The following is a 10,425-nucleotide window of genomic DNA, read 5'->3' on the forward strand; positions in this document are numbered from 1 at the left end:
ATCTCCTCAATTGCCTGCCAGTCTTCCAGCCTCCCATCTCTGATGGAGGGGGAAGGGGAGAAACTCGCTGATGGAATTCTGCCATCAGTTCAGCTGAAACACCTACAGCAGCCTCTGGCCATCCAATCAGCCCATGGCTTTTCAACAGAAAGCATCGATTCCTCTATCCAGCGACCACAGATGCCCCCTCAGACACGTTTTTCCTTACCAGGAGCTACCTGAGCTAAGATTGCAGCTATCCCCTACTCAGTAAGGGCATTGCCCTCTTTCAGAACTATGCCTGGACAAAGAAGGAGCTACTTGAGGGTCTTTTAACTTGGAGGGACAAGGAAACCCAATGCCAGAGATTGTTCAAGAGTAGTAGAATCACTGGCAGGCTGGCAGCTTTCTGAGTCTACCAAAAGAGGACTCTGGTCTGGGAAAAGAATTACCCCAGGCTGCCAAAGGGTTAAATATTTGTGAAGGGTAAAACCTGAGCCTCCCGGTTTTTTGTGCTTGCCCGGGGGCCTGCTGGAGATTCAGTATCTCTCGGTTATTTCCTGCGATCACTAAAGCCAGTTTTCAAGAAAACAAGTCACAGGGGTTTGAAATGTCACACCAAGTGACCTGGGCACGGCATATCCAGGGGCCATTCCCAGCTCCCTCCCACCCGGGCCATCCCCCGCCCCCTGCATTTCGGGTCTGGAAAGAAAATAAACCAAGGACACGCCAGACTGGTTCTGGGTGGACTTATTTTCCCTGGCAGCCTCGATCCTAGCGGGGGCTTGTTGTGGCTCCTTCAGTGTATCGCTTGCAGGTGATGCCAAATGCAGATAAGGAGCCGCCGCGCGGCCTTCTCCTCTGTCTAGACGGGGGAATTAATAAATGCAGCGGGATTGATCACGTCGCGCATCCACTCTGGGGACAGCGCCGAGGACGAGCCGTCAAGGCCCCCCTGTTCGCCCCGGGGCGCGCGGCCTGGCCTCGCTGCTCAGCGGCAGGGCCCGGGTGGCAGGCGGGCGAGGCGCCCGGGGATGGGGGTTCGGGCTTCCAGACCCGCGGGAAAAGAAACGCAGGGGGGCCCCAAGTGCACCCGGCCGAAAGTGGAGCGAGGGTCCAGGGGGCCTTGAGGGACGCCAGGCTGGGTCCGGCTGCAGGAGCTGAGGCCAGGTTGAGACGGAAACGCTGGCCCTAGCCAGCCAAACGGCCACCATCGGAACATCGCAGGTTTCCCCTCCCAAACAGGGTCACCCCACCGCCCCGCGGGCTTCTGCCGCGAAACGCCGAGAGTGGGGAGCCAACGGGGAGCGCGCAGGCTTCCGGGAGTCCTGGGCGCTCACACGCTTCGCTGGGCCTAGCTGGGCCGCACGGGGCGCACGGAGCACAGGGACCCAGCCCCGCCCCCCGCGCGGCGCCCAATCCCCGCCGGGCCCGCCCCTGTCGGCGCGGGAGCACGCGGGCCAGTGGCGCGCGAGGCGCGGGCACCAGCGGTGGGCCCTGCGCGGAGGAGCCTCATCTTCGATGAAACAAGCCCCAACCCCAACCTGCCTTCCTCCAGCCCTCCCGCTGCACCAACAGCACACAGGAGCAGCATCGATCGGGTTATTATCTTTTTTTATTAAGATCAAAATATTCGTCCCACTATGAACTGGCTGTCCTCACAATAAATAACAATAACTTACGTTTTGTTCGGCAAAGGCTCACACACTCTGTCCTCCGTCGACCGATAATTTAAAACATTTTCAAGGAAAGTCTCGTTTCTACTTTTTTCCGGCAATCATGCGCTTTGGGGGATTGGAGTGCCTGTTCCTTTGGATTGCCCCGTCCTCTTCCCCGCTAGGGCCGGGGAGAGGCCACGTGGGAGCGCGGGGCCGGGCGGCGGCAGGTGCCCGCATCCGCGTGGGCGAGCTCGGGGCTGGGCCGGCGCGGGACCTGACCTGCGCGTTCTCCACGCACAAGTGGGTACGTGGGCCGGGGGGCGCGGAAATAGAGCGGCGGCGGCCACGCCGAGCGAGGGATGGCAGAGCTAACGTTAGTAAACCCAAATTCTGGTTTTGTAAAAAGAAAAGTCCTCGGAGCAGGGCTTTCCAGTCTGGTGAAAGCAGGTTGCGTCCCGGCGCTTTTGGCTATCCCGACCGCTTCTCTCAGTCCTCTCTCTTTAAATAGCAATAATAATAATTACAAAGTCGAGAGAGTTTTCGGAGCTGGAATGGCCTGAGCATGGGTAAGTCTCATGCAGGGAGCATGCGAGGTCCGCGGGCTGGCGGGGAAGGGTCCCCCTCACGTTTCCACGGGACTCGGCACCATGCTGTTGGGGGTGTCCGGGAGCTGCGAGGACAGGGAGGTCACGTCGCTGCCGGAGGAGTTGCCTAGGGAGCCAGACTCAGAGAAGGAGACCTGGGGCAGCGGAGACACCGGGAAGGAGCGGATGAAGAAGCGCCCGAGCTGATTTTCCCGGGCCACCTACTCCCAAAGGTGTCCCTTGGGGACAAGCCACCGGCTGGGATTAGGCCCTTGGATAAGTCGGCCAGGTTCCCAAGCGCACGCAGGGGTATTAGGGCAGGGCTCTGGGTTGGGTAATCCCTCGACCTCCCCTGAGAGCGCTTTAATCCAGGGAGACCTGGTTTAGAGCGAATTAATGAGCCGGGTGCGGTTGCAGCTATCCACGTCCCGCCAACCCCCCCAGCCCCTCATCCCCTGAGAACCCCCCACCCCTTCCCACCTTGGCTAAGTGGCTAAATCCACCCCACCTCCCCCGGAGTCCTGAGTTCCGGGCGGGTAGAGCGGGGCCTCACCAGCTGCTGGAAGGCGGGTTGGTCCAGGTCACTCTGGAGGGCGAACTCGCTGAGCGCTTTCCATGGCGGCTGGTACGTCTGCACCTCGACTGCACTGCCCTGCACGGCGCTCTCGTGACGGATGGGGCTGCCCGCCACCAGGGGCGTCCCGGTCAGTCCCTGCAGGCTCTACGGGACAAGCAGAAGAGAAGGTGGAAGATGCTCGAATTAGGTCTTGCGTTTCCCGCCATCTTTTGAGACTGGGGCCCCAGGCACTGGCATGTGATTTGGAGCCTGAAACGGTTTAGGGGAGGCATACACTTGTCCGCTGCCGAGTGAGCCCGCCTTCTCTAGTGCAAATTCCTCAGGCCCAGAAAGAGCCACCATAGGCCAGCCTCGGTGCTGGAAGCCAACATGGCAAGGGAGCGAACGCGAGGCCTCCGTTCCCATCCCTCTCCAGGTTTGCAGAGGAAAAGTGTTCAAACCGAGTCATGCTGAGAGAAGGACACAACCCGCCCCGACTTGCTGGCTCTGGCAAACATGCCACCTTGAGCTCCGAACTACGCCCCAGACCTCAACTCTGGTCTGCCGCTGGAACTGGGGAAGACCTGACCTCGGATACAATAATTAAGAAGCCTTCAACCCCAAGGTAAGCCTTTCTCTGAAAGCACCAACACATGCTATTGGAGAGTCCAGTTCCCCCTGGATCTCCCGAGAGCCGGCCCAGAAATGGGCACGCAGATGCCGCAGCGCGAACCCGAGGCTCCACCCGATCCGATATTCCAGCTCCGAGTCTCTCACCGTCTTGTCATTGTGCTGCTGCTGCTGCAGCTGCTTCATGAGGATGGATTTCTTCTTGTCCTTGCACCGCTTGTTCTGGAACCAGACGCGGATGACCCGCGGGCTCAGGCCGGTCATCTCCACCAGCTGCTCCTTCATGAGCGCGTCGGGCCGCGGGTTGGCGGCGTAGCACGTCCGCAGAGTGTGCAGCTGCTTCTCGTTGAGCACGGTCCGCACGCGGGTTGTCTTCTCGGCCTGTTTGTGCACGTGCGGGCGCAGCGAGGGCTGCCGGCCGGATCCCGGGTCTGCAAGGGAGCGAGAGATGAGAGAGCGGCCGCCACTCACTCTCCCTGCGCCCCGCCTCGCGGCGGCCGAGTCCTCCGGGACCCGATTTCGTTTCTCTTTTATTCCGTTTATTTCGTTTTATTGTTCGTCTTGTCTCCCTTTCCGTCTGTTCGCCCTGTCTCCCTTTCCGTCTGTTCGCCCTACCCGGAAAAAGGTGTGCATTTTCGTCCCTTCCGTAGTTCCTCCACAGGGCTCCCCGCAGCGATCTCGCCAGCGCGCAAGCGGGGCGTGGGAGTTCCGAGCTAGGCCTGTGCGGGACGGGAGTGGTCGACCCCCGCTGTGCTTCCTCCACTTACCAGACCCTAGGAATGCCCGCGTGGGTTCCGCGGGACAAGGGAAGCCCTCCGGAAGAAGTCGGAGTTTCAGAGGAAGAGGAAGGAGGCGCGCCCGGGACTCTGGAGAGGGAAAGGGGAAGGGGACCGGACCTACGCGGGCCCCAAGCGCCGCTCTGCCTCGGAATTGGGGGGGCTCGTCTCCCGCTCCCGGGTGGCCCCCAAGAGCCCTTCTCCCTGATTCAGAGGACTCTCGGACAGGGCCAGGCCGTGTGTCGCGAAGACCTGCCTTGGGGCGCGAGTGGGCCTCCAGGGCCTGGAACGGTTCCTTTCTGCCAGCCCTCAGGCCTCGGCCCGCCGGGTCTCCTCCCTCAAGGCTCCAGGTTCCCTGGCCCAGCGGCCGCCCTCCCGGCCCGTGCACAGCCGCTGGCACTTTCCTCACTCGGCCTTGGGTTCTCTCAACCCCAGGTTAAGTAGAATCGGGTATTTAGGGCCGGATTCCCGCGGCCCGCAACCCGCAGCAAACAAAAGGGAGCCTCTCCGACACCCGAGACAGGGTGCACTCAACACTGGCTTCATCCTGTTTCGCACTCCCATCTGAACCAGGTTTGGATACAAGTCTCACTGTTTCAATTTATATCCCCTTCCGGACATATCTAGATATGGATAAATATTTACAAATAGCCCATCTAGCCCAATTTTCTCATTCTATACGGGAATTAAGGCAGGACCAGAGGAAGTGGACGCACTTCAAGCACACAGCACCCAGAGGCTCAGCCTGGTCTAGAGATTGGTGGTTCAGGTCTGTGGCTACTTGCTGGTAACTGCTCAGCCAGAGTCACTGTTCCTACCCGGTAACCACACACTTAGAACCCAACTCTGGGCATCTCCTGATTAGGACCCAGAGCATCCCCTGAGGTGTATGACCCCTGCGTCCACTGTACGTCCAGTCCTTCTCCACCGAGAAACGTTTGGCTAAGTTGTTCATCAAACTGGGCCTCAAAAGACAAATGCAGACACTAGCTCTTTGTTGAGTGGTTAGCCTTCAGAGCTGTCCTTACGGGTGGGCTTCTGGCTGGCTGAACCCACCTCTAGGCTGGGAACTGTATTCCTTACACACATACCCCCAGGCAAACCTATCTTTTCTCTCTGACAACACACATACTGCTTGAAATTCCGAGTACAAGTTCCATAGACAAAGTCACCACTTCAGATTCCCCATGGTCATTCATCTTCCTGCTCCTACTACTGTGTTCCACATATTCCTGATCACGGAGAACACAATTCCCCACTATTCTGCACACTCATACACACAATCCCGGCTCACCTTTACCCACACGCAATTTTCCCCTGTCACACGAACACACACTCAGCCGCGTTCCTAACACAGGGTTCTGCACTCACCCAGAAAACTCCACACTGCAGGCAAACGGAAATACACCCAAGTGACAACTTTTCATCCGATCACAACCACCCCCCCTACGAACACACACCCATGCACCCACTCCCGAGCCGGCGGTGTAGTACCGGGCGCAAGCGGCTTACCTGGCAGATGCAGGCCGCGGGCGCCGGGGAGCGGGCCGGGGCTGCGCGGGCTGCCGGCCGCGGCGCGCTCGAGCAGGAGGCCGTGGTCGGCGCGGCAGAGCAGCTCGTGCTCCCGCAGCGAGAACTCGTCGCCGGGCAGCAGCTGGCGGCTGCACACGGAACAGCGGAAACACTCGATGTGGTACACGCTGTCCCGCGCCCGCATCACCAGATCGCTGCTGCTGAAGCCCACCTGGCACTTGGCGCACTTGATGCCGAAGAGCCTGCGGGCCCAAGGCACGGGCGGTGTCAGCACGGGACCTGCGGCCGGCCTCGCCTGCCGGGCTGCTATCCACCCCGGGTACGAGCGCCCAGGACGCTTTGTGGCCCAGAGGGAGGCTGCGGCCCCTCTAGCGGGGTTCCCAGGCCAGGAGGTGTACGGCGGCACGCGTTCGGGGTGGGGGCCGCGTTCTCCCCGCGCCGGGGCGCGCGGTCGGCCCGCCATCCTCGAGCCCCGGCCCCAGCGGGCGGTGGCGCAGCCCGGGCTCTCGCGGGTCTCACCTGACGTAGTCCCGCTTACAGTAGGTCTTCCCGTCTCTCACGAAGCACGTGCACGTCTCGTCCAGGTACTGGCTGCACTCGGCGCACTTGAGGCAGGCGGCGTGCCACTCGAGGTCGGGCGACACCCGCAGGATAAACTGGTCGTGGATTTGACTCCCGCAGCCCACGCACATGGCCGTCCCGGGCTTCTCTGCCGGGGAAGGGCGCGGGGCCCGCGTCAGGCCTGGCTGCCCGGACCCTGGCCGAGGCCGCTCCAGCCCCAACCCAACCCGCTGGCGTTCTCGCTCTTTCAAGAATTGCGACCACAAGAAAAAGGAAATGGGCTTTCCAAAGGTCCAGACAATTGGAAACGAAAAAACAAAATCTTCTGAATTTGCGAAGGCTTTCTGTCTCCCCCCACCCCCCTCCCCGATTTTTTTCACTATTACATTCACTTGGACACAGGCGTTTTATCGATATATCTTGTAACTAAAATATAACAAGTCAGTGAGAAGAAAGAGTAAATAGACATTTAAACCCTGCGGACGCCACACTATCAATACTGGACGGTGATGTTCTGGCATTGCCGTCCGCACACTCCCTCTCACAGTGACTCCCTCCTATCCCAACACAGACACATCAGCTTTCGGCGGAGTCTCCGCTCATCCTCTTTGACATTTCTTAGTTTAAATATCCCAGATCAAGCTGGAGAAATCTTCCTTATTTGAAAGGCCGAAAGACAAGCAAGCAAGCAAACAAAAAACACCCACATCCCTAAATCAAACCTATTGCCTTAGCGCAAAACAGAAGCAGATTTCACAGTCTGAGGTCAGCCTAGCAGGCTTGAGAAAGAGTGTTTAATTATAAACTAAAACAACAGGATTCCAATGGATAAGCGGTCCTGCAGGAAAATGCATTCGTTTTCTTTTTTTTTTCTCTCCCAGTGTCCTGTCAAATAGAAGCCACTTGTAGAATCCACTAAACATTCTTCTGCATTAGAAATATAGCATATTAAGCACACACACACATACAACGCACACACACACACAGGAAGACTTACTCTTGGAATGATCCCCCATAGTACCCAGAAAAGGATAATGAAAAATAATATCCACCATGCAGAAAAGAGATGTGCGCAAAGCGTGCGGCCAGGGGCAGAAGGACGAAGGTCGCGCGCCCAGCCTCGGCTCTTTTGCTAACTAACTCCTCCTGCCCCGCGGAGTTGAAGGAGCGATTCCGCACCAGCCCGCACGCAGCAATGACGTCAGCACGCATTCGCCCGTGGCCGGAGCTGGGGGCGGGACCTGTGGCGTCACGAAGCTTCCCCAGAACCGCTGGGGATGCAGGGGAGGTGTTGGGGACCTGGGGGCTGATGGGCGGGGTAGATTGGGTGGAAGGCGGAGGTGACGGAGGATTGGCTGGGAGGAAATGGGCCAACCCTGATTGGCACAGAGTGAACAATGGAGCGCAGCCCCCTCCCCCGAAATGTACAAGGATCCTCACTCCGACTCTGGGTCGGGCTATCCCGGCTGGACTTTGTGTCACCGTTGAGCTGTTTCTGCTGCCGCCGCAGCTGTGAGCTTCCTCTTGGACTTGCGGTGCGGTCTCCCCAGACGCGCTCGAGCCAGGGTGATGGATACCTGGGGAAGTGAAGGAGGGCCTGTCCTTTAGATGCTCCCTTGTTTCATTAAATATATATATATATATATATCCACTCTCTTAGGACGAGAGCTGGGGGGAAGGGTGGTCTGTTTGGACAAGACCTTCACCGTCCAGCCGGCCACCGTTCTCCTCTCAGGCGCCTTTGTTCTCAGGGTCCGAGAGAGAGAGAGAGGTTAAGGGTTTGGATAAACTCTGTTTAGACTTCCCCACCCGTCCGCCTGTGGAAAACTTCTCCCAGTTGGAGCGTTAGGTGGGTAACGCCAGAACGCAGAATCCGAAGACGAACACCGGATCCAGATTCGAGCCTTGACTTGCATTTGGGGCGGGAGTGTAATTTGACACGGACTCCCCCATTCTTTCCCCACTCGAATAGCACAGCTCCTAGGAACAAGGCTGGGGTCGAATGTGTGTCTCACTTCCAGAATAAATGATATTTATAAACTCTTCTGTTTTATTTCACAAACCAACTGCAACGCAAATAATCAGAAACAAATGTGGCGCGCGGGGTAATTTACTATCTGTGTAGCGGCTTGTCGTTCCTTAGAAAACCCGCGACTTCTGAGCAGAGTCCAGGCAATTTTTCTTTCAAAGAAATCTCTGTGGGTTTTGTTTGAAAGGGTTCAAAAACTGGCCCATGAATTATAAATAACATTTATCCAACCATGGTGGCTGTCGTTTTCCCATTAAAAGGTGTACCAAGAACTTGGTGCGCGATGGGACGCAGGTGGGCGCCTGGGAATACAATGTCAACACGGGAACCCCAGATCCCGGCCCAAGTCGACCTGAGGGCGCGGTCGAGCTCGGCGGCCCTTCTGCTAAAAACCTAGGGCTGGTTGGCCTCACGCTCTGGGCTGCTCGCCGGGAAATGGGTGCAGCCAAGCGCACAAGGAGAGGCTTTGCGCAGAGCTGGGGCTAGGCCCTCAGCACACACTGAACTCACTACTGGATGATGGCCCGCCGCCCAGCGCTGTGCTGAGCGCTTCACGTGGTGGCCCCGTCGGTCTTGTAAGGCTTTTAACTACTGCCACTACCTTTGGAACGCCTGGTCTTTCTCACCCGTCTGGTTCTTCAGTACAGCTTACCAGCCACTGTGCCAACAGGCCATTTCTTGAGTCTTTGGCCACTAGTGCCCCAAACAGCGCTCACCCTGAGTGTGTGTGGAGCATGTCAGGGTGGGGACAATGCTGCGTGTCTATGAAAATAAACGGGGTTGAGGAGCGAGGGGGCGGGTATGGATGGGTATGTCTGCACCAGGCCACTCTGTGACCTCAGGCATTTTATTTTACTTCTCTCACCCTCGGTTTCCTCATCTGTAAAATGAGGAATAAAAATAATATCTACCTCTACTATTGTAAGAATTAAAGCATTCTCTGGAAAAGGCTTAGAACAATATCTGGAGCGTAATAAGTGCAATACATGGTAACTATGATAATCACAATTATGGCTGTATCTTTGTGGCGGGAGCCTCTATGTATGCTGTGCCTTTTCCTGTGTGCGGTGCCTGCGTGCCTCTGGGCGTGGAGGGGAGGTCTAAGTATATCTGTGTGTGTGTCATCTGATGATTCCTTTGTGCACCTCCATGTGTGCTTGCTCTTTGTGTGTCTCCTGTGGGCATGGAGGATCAGAAACCGTGGTCTGAGTGCAGAATTTGTGTACAACTGATGTCTGTGTATCTGGGTGCTGTCTCAGAATGGGGAGGAGGTTTGCAGTAGGTGTGCTTCCCTAGTGAACTAGGAGGTGCTCCTGGCCGGTTGGCCTCTCTCTCCAGCCGCTCTGGGCCTGGCCAGACTGTCAGCGCCCAACTAGGAGCAAGCAAATCAATTAACTCAATGGCACAGGCAGCCAGGAGGGGAGGCTCTGGGTTGGAATCCTAGGTCCAAACTTTTAACACTCTCCTGCCAAGAGGAGAAATTCCTCCTTATCAGAAAAAAGCCAATTCTTTGAGACCCTATTAGGGAGGAGGGGGGAGATGGTGATTTCTCCTGGGATGTCAGGTAGCTGGGTCAAGAACTAATATTTCTTTAGTCTCCATCCTGTGCAAAGCCCCTGTTATTAGCCTATTAGGTCTTTACCGCCATGTTATGAGGTGGGTAATATTAGACTCATTTAGTCCGTGAGGAAACCGAGGCTTAGGGAGGGGACATGATTGCTTCTGGTCACAGGGTAAGTCAGAGCTGGCATTCAGAGCAGGTCTGCCTGGCTCCATCTCCCTTGCTTCTTTCACTGTGCGGTTGAAGACCCACATGGGTGTGGTTCCATCACTCACCAGCTTCACTTCTCTGGAGCTGTAAAACCACAAACCAGTTTCAGGATCCCTCCGTGTGGGTCTCCTGGGTCACAGCCATCCTTGGGAGACCAGCACTGGAGTGAGAGGAGTGAAAATCGTCTTCCCCCGGCACAGCCACAAGGCACCATTGATCTGGTCCTGCCCTGGTTCTCTGCTTCCTGGCTGCTCCCAGGGTCCCCTTCTCCATGTCTCAGGCTACAGCACACGGGAGATCTGGGACCCTCCTTTCCTGGGCTTTAGAGCACTCTCTATCCTTACTGGG

At 57.3% G+C, this 10,425-nt stretch overlaps 1 protein-coding gene across 1 annotated transcript; it reads right to left on the bottom strand.

The window, feature by feature from the left end:
• Positions 1-2,203: 2,203 nt before the first annotated feature.
• Positions 2,204-7,332, bottom strand: ISL2 (ISL LIM homeobox 2). Its single transcript, XM_059056944.2, has 6 exons — positions 7,275-7,332; positions 6,236-6,425; positions 5,696-5,958; positions 3,555-3,838; positions 2,775-2,942; positions 2,204-2,376 (listed from the first exon to the last, which is right to left on the bottom strand). The coding sequence occupies exons 1-6, from the start codon at positions 7,330-7,332 to the stop codon at positions 2,260-2,262; spliced, it is 1,080 nt and encodes a 359-aa protein (XP_058912927.1). The 3' UTR covers positions 2,204-2,259.
• Positions 7,333-10,425: the final 3,093 nt, after the last annotated feature.

The sequence above is a fragment of the Kogia breviceps genome, chromosome 3, assembly GCF_026419965.1.
Source record: "Kogia breviceps isolate mKogBre1 chromosome 3, mKogBre1 haplotype 1, whole genome shotgun sequence".
Classification (NCBI taxonomy): Eukaryota; Metazoa; Chordata; class Mammalia; order Artiodactyla; family Physeteridae; genus Kogia; species Kogia breviceps.

Bases quoted from the DNA above. Each gene is read 5' to 3' on its own strand.
- ISL2 (XM_059056944.2), bottom strand. From the start codon at position 7,332: ATGGTGGATATTATTTTTCATTATCCTTTTCTGGGTACTATGGGGGAT. The intron at 6,426-7,274 runs GTAAGTCTTCCT...CTTCCCCGGCAG, and splicing joins TATGGGGGATCATTCCAAGA to AGAAGCCCGGGACGGCCATG. The intron at 3,839-5,695 runs GTAAGCCGCTTG...GCTCCCTTGCAG, and splicing joins CCGCGGCCTGCATCTGCCAG to ACCCGGGATCCGGCCGGCAG.